General features: G+C 44.8%; 1 protein-coding gene across 13 annotated transcripts in view; it reads left to right on the plus strand.

Moving 5' to 3' along the window:
- The window catches only part of Pitpnm2 (phosphatidylinositol transfer protein membrane associated 2), a 138,436-nt gene that overhangs the window by 91,469 nt on the left and 31,836 nt on the right, over positions 1 to 15,131 (plus strand). For all 13 annotated transcript variants that reach the window (XM_075979013.1, XM_075979044.1, XM_075979032.1 and 10 more), the window contains one exon: positions 6,864 to 7,040. In XM_075979013.1, the coding sequence (XP_075835128.1) occupies positions 6,963 to 7,040 (78 nt within the window). In that variant the 5' untranslated portion in view covers positions 6,864 to 6,962. The remainder of the gene's footprint in view (positions 1 to 6,863; positions 7,041 to 15,131) is intronic.

Consider the following 15,131-nt stretch of genomic DNA (forward strand, 5'->3'; position numbering starts at 1 on the left):
GCTTTTTTGAGATGCAGTTCAAACACCCATTCCATTAATGCATTTAACATTGCTAGTCAGTGTTCTCAGCATATAATATTTTGAACTTGTAGCTTATGATAGAGGGCATGTAACAGAAAAGTTTCATTTTAAAGGGTTGAGCTATAGCTCTGTGGCATATAGCACGAAGAATAAACACCGAGAGACAGATATTGGGGTTCAAGCTGAAGATCAGAAGAGCAAAGCAGCCACATCAAGACCTTACCTCTACCAAGACTCAGACAAATATAGGCAGATCTGGCAATGCTCTCCACCAACTTCAGACTCTACGTTGCACTCAGTTACTGTCTCTTTTTCTTTGTATGCCTCTCTCCATCCAGCCATATCACTCCTGTCTCCACTTCCCTAGTGCTGGGATTAACGGCGTGGGATCCCAAGTACTTGGATCACCTTTGTGTGAGCTCTGTTTCTCTTTTAGACAGATTCAGTCTTGTATAGCCCAGGGTGGCCTTGAACTCACAGAGAACCTCTGTTTCCCACACCCTGGGATTAAAGGTGTGTGCTCTCACTCCCTGGCCTATCTGGCTGCATTGCCACTACATTTCCCCGCCTTTTTCTTTTTGTCTAAAATAAAAAAGGCTATAGGAAATATAAGAAAAACTATATATAATAAGTGCAATAACTATATACAATATATATAGGCAATAAATACATCAACAATGTCTATCTAGTACATTTGCATTTGACAAATTTAGAGAAAATATACCATATCCATCCTATCTTGGTGAGTCCAAAGTCTTTCTATCGTAACTTGCTTCCTACATCTGGTAAACAAGGAAAACTATAACTATCTAGTCTTTAACTCCCTCAGAGACACAAGAAGAAAAATATTATTAACTGAGTAAGCAGGAAGTGCAAGTAAGTGACTTTCAAAACATGTGAGAAATGACAGAAACAGCTGGCTGCCTGGACAGTCACCCAAAATTCCTTTGCAATGTTGGGACATCCATCTTTGGCCTACAGACCTAGAATATCTGACAGACTTTTCTGTGAAGCAGAATATTCTGAAGGGCTGTCTCTCCTTGTCTTGACAATGTTTGACAGTCACTTTCTTTTGTGTCCTGCTTGTCCAATTAGGACAGCATACTGTCAGCATTTTCTTGCCCAGTGACTTACTTTTTCCACAAAGAAAGCAAACTCCATATGGAGTTTCTTCGATGCCCATCATCTTCTCTAAAGTAGATTGTTGCTGCCAGGGGTAGACAGGTCTTATTGTCATAAAAAAAAAAGAAAAGAACCTTTGTTATTAAACTATCTTAAACGCCATATTCTGTAGATTCCTGAAGTGTCTGAAGATGACCTAATGTGACTACAAGTTTAATTATACTAGGTGACTAACTACTAACTTGCATTTCCTTATTATCCTAAACAGTTGGTAATAATAATTTTCAAGAAGTAGAAATTTGCATTACATTGTTAAATGAGTTGTATAGGTACAATACCGTGAACAAGAGTAGAAATGTAAGTACAGTATGTTCTAACATAATTAATCTCAAATTTGTATCAGTATACAAAATTGGTGTACAATATACAAAATCCAATCCAATATAAAACATTTAAAACTAGTGGTTGCTTTTTAAAAGTAGATTCATCTGTGAGTTCGAGGCCAGCCTGGTCTACAAGAGCTAGGTCCAGGCAAGTTAGGACACAGAGAAACCCTGTCTTAAAAAAAAAACAAAAAATAAATAAATAATAGTAAATTTAACAATCTGCCTTTCATCTTATCTATATCCTCCCTTATTTCTTTTCAGAGTAGATTCAATAGTTCACCATTTTGGCCGGGCGATGGTGGCGCACACCTTTAATCCCAGCACTTGGGAGGCAGAGGCAGGCGGAGCTCTGTGAGTTCGAGACCAGCCTGGTCTACAGAGCTAGTTCCAGGACAGGCTCCAAAGCCACAGACAAACTCTGTCTCGAAAAACCAAAAAGAAAAAAAAAATCCACCATTTTATTCTATCATATCTGTATCCCCCCTTTTTTTCTTTTCAAAACAAGAACTCTGAATCTGTTCTCCTTCGTTCAACTTTTCTCCTGGCCTTAACCGATAACAACTAACTTGTAATCAATCCCCATAAACAATGACAAATATCCATAACTCATTGAACAACCAAAAACTACCCACCCTACCTCTTGGGAATGTGGGTGTCATATTCTTAAATCTACTTCCTGCTGTCTGGGGGCAATGGTATCTGTAGAGGATCCTGAAAAGAAAAATTTGGGTCAATTGTCAAGTCCTGGGAGAGCTAGCTGTATAATTTGCTGTCCAGTCTCTACATAATGGGAAAGTGCAGGCTTGTCTCAAGTCCTGCCTAGAGCAGTCTGTTAGACTGGTTCATCTCAGCTAGCCACCTCAAAATTGTTCTAAACAGTTTGTAGTCCAAAGCCGTCCTTTAGGTGGTGTTTTTCAGCTGAGTGGTGTTATCATAGTCCTGGAGGAATTGTCATTGTGGGGCTCCGTCCTCCTCATGGAGACTTCAAAGGTTGCTGTTAGGCGTGCTCATGGTTCACTGCAGAAAACTGATAGAAACTCAAACCTGAAATCATGTACAGGAAGGCAGATAAAACCTTTTTCTAGAATTAGTTACTACTCTATATGACCATTAATATCATGACAAAAAAAGTAGAATATATATATATATATATATGTTAATCTTATAAAACTTATAACTTAAGAAAAGCTGTTAAAGAGTCAATATATAAAACCAAAGGATTATGAGATTAGTAGTAATAAAATAGTCCTTAAATATTTTTTTTTCTTCTGTCCCATATCAAGTGGTTCTTCTGACATGAAACAGAGATTTTATTAAGCATTCTTGGGTTTAGAGAAGGAGAGAGCCACACGCCTACTCCAAAGCCAGCTTTAATCTTTAATTGGACTGGGACTACAAAAAGACCATTTGCATTATATGTCTGTAGAGAACAGCAGAAACAAGCATTTGGGAAAATTTATCAAATTTTATCCTATCGGAATTGTGATATATCAATAGGCCAATTTGCTCCTTTTTTCAGACATTTTTTTGTGGATAATTTGTCCCTTTTCTTCAGATGTCTCATTTGTCCAGTGGTCTTCAGATTCCTTAGCTGGATACCTTTATTCCTGAAAAGACAGAAACAAAACCCTTCCCCATCTCTAATTTTGGAGAGGTTCTCTTTTGGCAAGTTATATTGATCAATTGAAAACCACTTGTTACTTTTATAGGTTAGTTTATATTACATGGCCATGCTGTTTGATGAACTAACGTCTCTTCTAGTTAAGAGGCATCTATCTTAACTAGGTGGTGCACACCTTTAATCCCAGCAGTCGGGAAGCAGAGGCAGGTGGATCTCTGTGAGATCGAGGCCAGCCAGGTCTACAAGAACTAGTTTTTAAGACAGGTTCCAAAGCTACAGAGAAACCCTGTCTCTAAACACCGCCCCCTCAAAAAAATAAAAAAGATGTGTCTCTTGTTCAAATCAAATCTTTCAATTTTGATGATATCCATAGCTTTTCTTCTCCTGTGGAAACAAAAGCAAAATCCCTTCCCTAACATAACACGTGTCCTGGTTTCCATTCTGAGGTCAGTACATCTTTAAAGTTTATTAACTGATTTAATTCTGTAGTTTTTTTTTCTACTATCCAGTGTCTCTCCATGGCTGTTGTTCCTTTCTCATTAGCGTTTAGAAAATTCAAAGTTAATAAAGCACTATGCAATCTATTTCTGGGAGTATTTATTATCCCTTTCTGTTTATTTAACATAGCCTGTAGAGTTCGATTTGATCTTTATATAACTGCCTGGCCTGTAAGATTTTGTGGTATACCTGTAATATGCTTTGTATTATAATAAACAAAAAACTGTTTCATTTTTTAGAGACATATGCTGAAGCATTATCTGTCTTTATTTGTGCAGGTATACCTGTGATGGTCATAACTTCTAGCAAATGTGCGATTACTGAATCAGCCTTTTCCAAACTCAAAGCAGTTGCCCATAGATTTCGGGACTCACCTTTGGTCATCCAGCTTGCGTCATTATGCAGCAAGTGCCTTTGCCCACTGAGCAACCTTGACCATCCAAAGTGGTCCTTTTGTTACAACTCATGGGCTGTCATATGCACACAGAGTCCACAGCTTGTATTCTTTTTGAAGATTTATTTTCATAATTTGTGTGTGTGTGTGTGTATTCATGCATGCACAAAAGTACAGATGCTCACAGAAGCTATAAGTCTCCCAAAGCTGGAGTTAAGCTGTGAGCTCTCTGACACAGGTACTAGGAACCAACCTCAGGTCCTCTGTAAGAATCAAGTGTTGTTAACCACTGAGCTCTTGGTTGTCTATCCTGTAGGCGTATGTATGATGAATATATGATGGCATATGCACCACATCATATGAAGCAGTTTACCTAGCCTAAAAAAAAAGTCTGTATTTGACTCTTCGCCCCACACTAATTTCTCTATGTAATGAACCAACTTCTGTACTGTGAAAGTTGAGGCAGTTACATTTCTACCTTCATTCTTCCACTCCCAGTTTTCCTTAATTACATTATTGTTTGTATACATTGTTGATGTTACATATGTTACTTCAGTAACTATAATTGCTAAAGTTTCAAAGTTACTTCGTTTACATCATGATTTTGCATGGATGAATTTACAATTTTATCTTTTGATTTGTTGGGTTTTAATACCAGATAACATTTTAAAAGAAGTTATCCATGTCTAAGCCTCCAAATTCAATATTTCAGAGTATTTGCTGATCACACCTAAATGACTGTTTAGCTGGGTATGAGGTTCTGATTCCTAAGTTCTGCCTCTTAAAGCTCTGCAGATATTACTGCACAAGCTTCTAAAACTGTGTTATGAAGTCTGATTCTCTCCAATCCTCTCTGCACCTCCTACTTATACTTCTTTTTACCTATCCTTTAAAGTCAGTGAATTTTTCAGAATATGTTTTACTATTATTTGTAGCATCAGTTTTTTTCACTAGCAGATAGAATGTAAGCTAATCTGTAGGGTTAGGCCTTAGTTTATAATTCATTTATTATCTTGTTACATTTAAGAAATCTTAGAGGCTCTGGAGAAGACTCAGGGTAAAGCGCTTGCTGTGCAAGCATGAGGACCTGCATTCAGATCCCAGCACCCACATAAAGGCCAGATCTAACTGCGTGCAACTGTATTTCAGTTTTGGTGAAATGGGGAGAGACAAGGAGATCCTGAGGGGTCACCCTTCAGTCACTACCATCAAAATAGTGAGCTCCAGGTTCAACGAGATACACTGTCTCAAATACTAGAGGAAGGTAACAGAGGAAGACACCTGACATTGACCTCAGGCTCCATATGTGCACACATACACATAAACAATTTAACTGCTTATGAAGAAAGTTTTTGTGATCTATTTCAGTGCATAGGTCCCCTGTTATTATCTTATTTTACTCCAGGTGTACTCCAGTTACATGTGTGTTCGCGTTTCTGTTGCTTCCATAGCTGCATTCTTGCCTTATTCTCCAGTTGACTTTGTGTGAGTTCCTCTACTCCTCCCACACTTCTCGCTGTTCATGTTGTGTTTTGCCTATCTATGATTTCATGTACCTCTTTTTTTTTTTTTTTTTTTTTTTTTTTGATTTTCGAGACAGGGTTTCTCTGTAGCTTTGGTGCTTGTCCTGGAACTAGCTCTTGTAGACCAGGCTGGCCTCGAACTCCCAGAGATCCACCTGCCTCTGCCTTCAGAGTGCTGGGATTAAAGGCGTGCGCCACCACTGCCCCGGCTTTCATGTACCTCTTTTAAAAACATGAGCCATATTTTTTCTTTCCTATTCCCCTGATCTCAACTAGCTTATTTTTCATCTCTATTGTTGAGAAGTCCCACTGAGTCTCATAGGCTCTCTTAAGTAGCACATATACTAAATTTCTTTGTTTCTTTTTTGCCTTCCCTCATAGCCCTTGTCCCAGGAGCCTCACAGCCAGGATACAGTGTTAAGTTCTGCAGTTAAATCCCACAGGGAATGACAAACTGTGGTCTCCTGTTCTCTCTGTTGCTGTTGGTCACTGTACACTTGGTGGGAACAGTGCTGAGCTATTTGTCCCCTCCTACTGTCTAAGCCTCTGGTGGCCTACCTGCTTGCCTCTGTAGTTCCTTGCAGACAGAACACAGTCCCTGTACTTCACACAGCCTCAGATGGAGGTGCAGCCTTGGCCTCCATTGTCTGACAGTCCTCGGAATGCTCTGTGGCTAAGCTTTGCTCCTGGTTTCTGGGAGCCACCCAGAAGCCTCTGCCTTCGTGTCATTACTGTGTCTCTGTCCTGGAGTTGCAATGTGGAAGGGTGGACACTCTCTGCATGGTAACAGCTCACCTGGGAGCTTGTCTTCGGAGAGAATGTCCTTATGTACTTGTTTTAGATGTATATTCACAGAGCCTCTGAAAGCCAAGAGACTAGTGATGTCTGTAGGCTCCAAGATTTCATCTGGGGACATCTTTGAGGGGCTGAGACCCTGAAGGAATATGCTTTGTCTAGCCTGCAGATTCTGCTGTGACCCTAGACATAAAACCTGCAGCCCCTCCTGAACAGTAGTGAACCTCTAAGGAACAGGGAGCAGGCTAACCCTTTACTTCTGGAGACTGTTGATGAGAGAGTTCACTAGCCTCTCATTTAGTCCTTCCAAAAGCTCTTGAAGATTAGCAAACAGGGAAGAGTGGGCCAGAGAAGCTAGGAATTCACTCCAGGTCACTGTTGGCTTGAGAGGGTTGAGATGAGAATTCTAGCCTCAGGTCTAGACTTCAGCTTTCCTGTTAGCATGCCCACCAGACATTACGGGAAGTGACTCTCCTGTCCTGTCTCTCTCTCTGTCTCTCAAGGGTCCTCAGTGAATTCTGCCATGTTTATTTAAGGAATCTTGCCTAGGAAGTCCCCACAAGCACGCAATTCCCTGCCGCCGGGAAGCTGTGGATTCCAAGATGATCATAAAGGAATACCGGATTCCCCTGCCAATGACTGTGGAGGAATACCGCATCGCCCAGCTATATATGATACAGGTGAGTCCGGAGAGGTGGCTGGACCAGGTTAAGTTGGATGGATTCCAGTGTATACTAGTGGGTACTGTTCATGTCTGTGAAGTGCTGCATCTTGGCATGCTGGGTTCTCGTGGGATCAGAGTGTCTTGCCACCACTATACTCCCGCTCCCATACGAATATCCGCTTTGCATTACCATCCGTCACCTTGCATCCGCTCTTATTTCAGGTCTCAGCCCAGGCTGCTGTCACAAATTACCCTGCCCTTTGGCTTAAGCACCAGGGACTATTCCTTGCTGCTTTGAAGGCCGCTTCCTAGATCAAGGATGGCCAGGGCAAGATTTTGATGGGAAATGTCTTCCTGAGTTTCACATGTACACACATTGGGGTGGGCACGTGACAGTAGTCTTTCTTCTACTAATAAGTATATTATCCCAGTCTCTTGACCCCAAATAAATCTAAGTAATTCCCAGATGCCTCCATAGATTATCACACTGGGAGTTGGAGCTTCGTTGTAGGGACCAGAGGAGACCCATTTGGTCCCAACACTTCATTTAAGATGGGGCATGTGAGGCAGGGGAGGCTAATAAGTTGTGCAGGAGCACACAGCTTGGCTTCTGATTTCTGGCTCCAAGGGTCTGATGGGAGAATGGGATGTATCATATCCACTCCAGGAAACACCCTGGACTCTCCTCAGTGCCTGAGCAGATGAGAACACAGACCCCAATCTCTATGTTCATTTCAGATCCTTCTAGCCCAGATGTCAGACCTGCCCACTTCCCACACTGCTGGGTACTGACTGAGTCCTTGCTCTGCAGAGCTTTCCACCCTAGCTCTGCAGCTACCCTTCTCCCTCACCAACCCTGCAGTTCTTCCTCCATGCCAAGAGTCCAGAGCTTCTACCTTGATTATAAGCTGTCTCTTGGCTTGGCTCTGGCTTTTCTGGATAAAATGAAGTCTCTTGTTCCTGTTACCCACTGGGCCCTGTATCTGACAGGCTTCATTGCATCACCCTAAACCCTCAGTATAGAGGGCTGGCAGCAGGGCATAGCCCTCAGGGCTTCCACCTCCAACCTTGTTTGTTTGTTTTTATTTTTCAAGACAGGATTTCTCTGTGTAACAGCCCTGGCTTGCTAGGCTGTAGACCAGGATGGCCTCAAACTTACAGATATCTGCCTGCCTCTGCCTCCCAATTAAAGGTATACACCTCCATGCCCGGCTTCTCCCACCAGGTTTCTGAGGGGCTTGCACCTTCCGCCCAGAGGCTCAGTACCTGTCTAAGAGGAGCTTGAAGCCACTAGAGTTTAGCCAGCTCCCACAGGAGTGCTTCGGCTGGGAAAGAGCAGGAAGTGCCCCCAGCCTCTCCAGGGGACTGTTTGCTCTGAGCTGCTTCAGAAGCGCCACTCAATTCCCTCTTGAACCACTTACCCCTTAATTATTTCTAGAGAGCAGGGAGAAGAAGAGCTTAAATCAGGCCCCAGCTCTGAGCACTCTGGAAATAGCTCAGTCTGTTCAAGGACCAGACTCATCTGCTCATGCTGCCATTTGTCCTGCGCCCTTTAGTTCCCTTCACAGCAGGCCACGGCAGTACAGCCCCATTGGCTCCCAGGTTGGACAACCAGGGTCCAGGAGCATGACCTCCAGCCTCTGGAGTGCCCCAAGGTATTTCTCAAGCATGGAGTCATTGTTTACTCAGCCCCTCTAAATACCTCATTTCCCAGCATCAGTCCTTAGCTTCCAGTCAATTCAATTGTGCAGTGACCCACGTCATCTGTATGATAGTCAGATCTGTATCCAGACTACACAGTCCATTGACCAATTTGTACAATATCTTTTGGTGAACGTTGATTTGCTAGCTGAAACTGTAGTAGATAGAAGCGCCTCCTACCTTGTCGGTCATGTGTGTCTATACCCTAACAAGTGCCTACACCCTCACAAGTGTCCTCTGCTGCTGTGAGCTTCTAGTGCCTTTCCCTGTGCCCCTTCCAGTGAGCAAGTGGGTATGCAAAAGATAGAATGGTAAGCAAGCCAGATGTTGCCAGGAGAGGGGTTTCTGAGCCAAGTGGCCATATCCAGAGGGAGGCTAAGGAACATGGTTAGCATATACATATATATGTGTGTGCGTGCGTGTGTGCACACAGATATGCACACATGCATCTACATAACATGCACAGTCCCCATCAGCTTGAGAGGTCCACAGAGGTATGATATACCTCTCTGTAAGCTTTCACGGCCACTGTAGCCCCTTTAAAGCCAGGCTTTCTGGTTGTCTTCCAGCCTTTCCTCTTGCTCCACAGTGGCAGAAAGGTAGGGAGAGTTGAGTCCCTGAGTAGCAAAGGCTGTATCATCTGTTTTAAGCAGAAATCCCATGGTTCCATCTTGATATCAGGGACCCCGGAGCCAGTATATGTAGCTTGTCTAGAGGTTGAGGTGTGATCTGTTTCCAGACAATAGCACAGCTAAGTAACTTGCTCTGTAGGAGGAAATGTAGACTGTCCCAGATGAACCTAGCTCTGGGGAACAAGCAAATGAGTCTCCCCGGCTCTCACTTACTGTTTGTTTTGGGTTTTTGTTTGCTTGTTGTTTTTGCTTTGTTTTGTGGGTTTTTTTTTTAGACAGGTTTCTTTATGTAATAGTCCTGGTTGTCCTATAGACCAGGCTGGCCTTGAACTCACATATCTGCTTGTCCCTGCCTCCTGAGTGCTAGGATTAAAGCATGTGCCACAATACCCATCTTGTTTTTGGTTGTTTTGTTTGTTTGCTTGGTTGGTTGGTTTTTCGAAATGGTTTCTCTGCATAGACCTGGCTGTCCTGGAACTCACTCACATCTGCCTCCTGAGTGGTAGGATTAAAGTTATGCACCATCATGCCTGGCCTCTCAATTTCTTACATAAGCTAGTTTCTTAAATGGCATTGCTCTGAAAGGGCTCTCAAAAGTAACTTTCCTTTTCCAACCTGGGCTAGTTCACCCCTTCTTAGGCAACCTGATGGTTCCCCACTCCTGGGATGTCAGCCTTAGTGTGGACACCGATTGTCATAGCACATTACAGCCCAGAATTCCTGGACTCAAGGGATCCTCCTGTCTTAGTTTCCTGAGTAGCTGGTACTACAGGTGTGAGCCACCGCTCCCAGCAAAAGTAACTTTCATGTTTGCAGATGGGAAAATTGAGCCAAGTGTGAAACTTAGCTCCCCCAGCTCCCTGGAGACCTGTCTGCTCCTTAAAGGCTTTGGGCTTCTGGTGGGGTCAGGAGGAATCCACTCCCAGCCTCAGAGATTAGGGAGTACATGGCAGACAGGAGTACAGAAGACAGCGGGGAAGACAAGGAGTCCTGCTCATCCAGAACAGGGAGGGCAGCACCCAAGGAGGCCTGCCTTGCCCACCCTGTCCTATAGCCTCTCCAAGATGATTCTAGTTGGAAGAGATGTGAGCTTGTTAACAGGCCTGAGAGCAGTGGTTCAACAAGGGGCCAGCTCAGACAGTTCAGACGTGGGGGCTGAAACCTGGGTGCTTGTGTCCTTCCTGTTCCTGAGACACCCACTCACAGCCAGATTTCTATCTCTAGAGGCCCTGCTCATCTCATGTGACCGATAGATCATTTCTGTACCCAGCATTCTCTGCTACTACAGGACCTGTGGGTGCCTCTTTCCTAGCCCCTGCCCCTGTCTGCTTCTCTGTTCACTCCCTCTGTGCCTGCTATGGGCTTTGTCTTCTGTGCCTCAGAACCCAGAGTTCCTGAGGGCCCATGCCATTGCAGGGTAAGCATATGTCACAGTCACAGGATATACCCGGATGTGTGCACAGCTCACTGTGTGCCAGTCATGCCACAGTAACACAGTGTTCTGTCCCCACCTGTGTGGAGATGATTTCAGGGGAGAGTGTAGATGTATGTGTCAAATGAGAGCCAGGCAGGAGTGGCAAGAACTAAGAAATGGGAGACAGGTCTAGGTACACCCCAGGCAGATGCTGTAGGAGGCAGCATGTTCCTTCCGTGAAGGGCCTTTGGAGACAGCTGAGTGAATAGCAAAGAGGCTCGTTTGGCAGTAGCTGGAACAGGTTGTAGAAAAGACCAAGCTGGTGAGTCAGAACCATTCACCTGCCTGAGCAAGTTCTGTACCCAGGGAGTCAAGGCCAGCAGAAACCACTGCAGTACCCATGCTGTCCTCTAGGGGGTGCTAAGCAAGACCTTGCTGGCTGGAGGTGGGGGTGCGTGGTGGCCGGACGGGCTTGGTCAGTACCCTGGACAGCTCTGAGCGCAGCTGCTGGGGAGGGGTTCTCATTTTGCAGCCTTCCTTCAGAGGTCCCATGGAGGTTTGGTGACTATTTGCCAACTCAAGGTTCCAAGGGTGGGCAGCACTACATACTATTTAGGAATGGCCATGGGCAGGGATGTGGTAGTGGCTTCCTGTGTGGGCAGAGCATAGGGAGGCTGAAGAGAGCTTGTTTCTCTGGTATGGCTAAGCCACAGCTTTATGAGGGCTTGTTGCTCCCTTCATTACTGTGGCCAGTGGGACCCCAGGATTAGTCTGTAGAGGACTGGCTTAGCTGGGAGACACCACCTCCAGAGTGCCTGGTGCTTGTGAGGACTAGATCCCACATGTCCTTCCACAGTCACACTCCACCCCCAGAACTCAAATGCTCATATAACTAGCGGGCATACTGTGGGTGGTAAGGCCAGAATGGTGTGGCCCGCCCATAGAGTCACCGCCACTGGGAAAAAGCCTGTGTGGCTGTGCAGGAAGCACAAGGACCACTCCAGGAGGCGAAGGACTTCCCTATTAGGCAGGGGAGGGATCAACAGTCAGTGTTTCTCTGACAGATAGGCTGAAGATTAACCACAGGAGGTCATCAATAAAACTACCTAGCTAGGTGAGTAGTGCCCAACCCCAGTTCCTATTCATGTACAACCTCAAGAGTACGACCTCATCTAGACTCGGGCCTGTGTATATATAATTAGTTAAGACTTTTGAGATAAGATCATCTTGGATTTAGGTCCTACCCCAGGTTGACTAACTGTTGTCCGTATAAGAAGAGGAAAGGACACAGCAGCTCAGGGAGGAGGCAGGCAGGATAAGATGAGAGAGGCAGCACTACCGCAGAGGTTGGAAGGGTGGGATGGTGTCCCTAGAGCCTGTGAGGAGGAGAGCATGCTAGCCAGTCTGACAGGCAGCTTGGAGGTGGCTCGAGCCTAGATGTGCTTCAGTGAACAGGGTGAGTGCTGTGTGGGTCTATATGGAAGAGCCTTCCCTGCTCCTGCTGTTTTTTCAGTTTTTCCTGACTCTCTGCACCCTGTCTCCACTCTGAGAGACCTCTGAGGTTCCCCAACCCCTGTAACTGGCTCATCTCCTCTTTAAACTTCTCAGCAGGCAAGTGTATTAGCCTCCTGGTGCCGTACAAAGAACCACACACACTAGCTGGCCTCAAACAGCAGAAATGGACTCTTGGATCTGCTCAGACAGTCACCACTGTCACACAGGTCACTGTAGTGCTGTCCCGTGTTCCAGGCCTGCAGTTACCAGCTGCAGGCACAGGGCTGATGTAAGAGGTAAAACAAGTTGTGCCACAGCACATCCGCTCGCTTCAAACCTAGCTCACAGTCCCAAGACCAGTCCGTCCATCCTCCCTCCCTGTAGCAGGAGGCCGGCCGCTTGTTTGTGCCCGGCTTCCCAGACTTGAAATAACCACACAGAAACTATATTAATTAAGTCACTGCTTGCCTATTAGCTCTAGCTTCTTATTGGCTAGCTCTTATATCTTAATTTAACCCATTTCCATTATTTTATATTTTACCGTGAGGCTTGTAGCCTACCAGCAAGGTTCTATCTGGCAGCTTGCGTCTTTCTCCTCCGGCGGCTCCATGGTGGCTCCCAGCATTCAGTTTAATCTTCCCCACCTAGCTCTACTCTACCCTATCACAGGCCAAGCCAGCTTCTTTATTCATTAACTAAGAAAAGCAACACATATACAGAAGGACTTCCCACACCACCTCCCTTCCTCTCTTCCTTTCTTCTAGACACAGTCTCACTATGTACTCTTTGCTAGCTTAGAACTCACCAAGATCCACCTGCCTCTGCTTCCCAAGAGCTGGGATTAAAGCTGTGCCTCCACCCCAGGACATTCCTTCTCCTTTCTGAAGGAGGCTTTAGTCACGCCTGGCCCCGGAGCTGGACACCACGTTGTGTCCTACAGAAGTCAGGCTCTGGGGTGGTTGAAGTGATGAAGTTTGTGTGGGAGGAGCATCCAAGAGTACACATGTATCTGCACATATCAGTATACTGAGCATTTGTGCACATGAACATACGTGCTGCTTGGGAAGCTGACCAAGGATGGCCTTATTAATACCATCACGTCACCATAGAAGCATAGTCTGGACTTAAAGTCACCATTGCCTCAAGCATAGCATCTATAAAACAGGAGATGGACCTTTCAGACACTGGGAAGGACACATAGAGATGACCTAGGTGCTTTGTGTGTGTCACCAAGCCACCTCCCACTCTCCTATTTGGCTCTTCTTAAACCTTAGTGAATACAAGAGGCAAGATTGGGGTTTGTTTGTTGTTAGAGCAGCTTTGTGAGTCCCACACATCTGAAGGGGACAGAATTGTACAGAAGCCACCTTCTGGATGTGATATAGTGTAACATGGATGGCCAGACCTATTTGTTTGGTTTTTGTCCCACCCGGTACCCCACAACTGTTTGGCTGCAAAGAAAATCACACAGAGATCTCTATAAGTTATAAAGCTGATTGGCCCATTAGCTCTAGCCTCTCACTGGCTAACTCTCACATCTTGATTAACCCATTTTTCTGATCTATGTTAGCCATATGGTTCAGTACCTTTTTTCAGTGGGGCAGATCACATCCTGCTGCTTCGGTGATCTGAACAGGAGTGGGAGGAATCAACTTTCTCCTTCCCAGAATTCTCCTGTTTTCATTACATCATTTCTACTTCCTGTCTGGTTTTCCCACCTATATTTCCTGCCTGGCCAATCAACGTTTATTTAAAACATGATTGACAGAATACAGACAATTCTCCCACAGTATGGAACTATTATGTATATGGTTGCAGGTGTCCTTGTTTTTATGTTGCTGTGGTAAAATCACAACAAGCAACTTAAGGGAGAAAAGTTTGTCTACAGCTCACAGTTCCAGGGTACAGTCCATCCTAGGAGGAAGTCAAGGCTGCAAGAGCTCGAATCACCTACTCACATCTCATCCACAGCTAAGAGCAGAGAGAAATGAATGCATACGTGCGTGGTGCTCATATAACTTCTGTCCTCATACACAGGGCAGGACCCAAATCTAAGGGGTGGTGCCACCCACAGTGGGCTGAGTCTTCTCACAGTATTAATGTTAATCAAGACAGCTCCCACAGACATGCCCACAAGCCAGGTTGGTCCAGATAAGCTCTCATTGAGTCTTTCTTCCCAGGATGAGTCTAGATTGCGTCAAGTTCACAATTAAAACTGATTACACAGAGGGTCCATATATTTTCCTATGTTTTGAGTGTATTAAGTGTAGAAATCACAGCCAGGTGGTGATGATGCACGACTTTAGTCCTAGCACTCAGGAGGCAGAGACAGGCAGATCTCTGTGAGTTCGAGGACAGTCAGGGCTGTTACAGTGAAACTCTGTCTCAAAAAAAAAAAAGTAGAAATCACTAGTTTGTATAGTATGGTAGCTTTAGTGTAGGACATAGTTGTTACCTGTAGAATGTGCCATTGCCCTCATTCCAGCCCTTGGGAACCAACAATTGACTTTTGAACTCTGGGTTTGCCTCTTCTGGACATTTTCATTAATGGGATCACATGATGCAGCCTTTTGTGTCTGACTTCTGTCACCTAACATGTCCTCAGGGCTTGTCTACCTTTCAGCCAGTATTAGTGTCTTATTCCTCTTTATGGCTGGAGATTGTTCAATGGGATGAATGTACCATGTTTTCCCGTGTGCTGATTGACCCCTTTTGGTGATTGTGTGTAAGTAGCATCCAGACTCTGAGGAAATAGGTTTTCCTCTGCTGTGCCTCTGTGCCTGCCTTTAGACTTTCTATCTATGAGGGACTGCTACACTGTTTCCGCCCCCACTCGCTGTATATGAGGGCTCCAGTTTCTGCATTA

Source organism: Microtus pennsylvanicus, chromosome 1 (genome assembly GCF_037038515.1).
Source record: "Microtus pennsylvanicus isolate mMicPen1 chromosome 1, mMicPen1.hap1, whole genome shotgun sequence".
NCBI lineage: Eukaryota > Metazoa > Chordata > Mammalia > Rodentia > Cricetidae > Microtus > Microtus pennsylvanicus.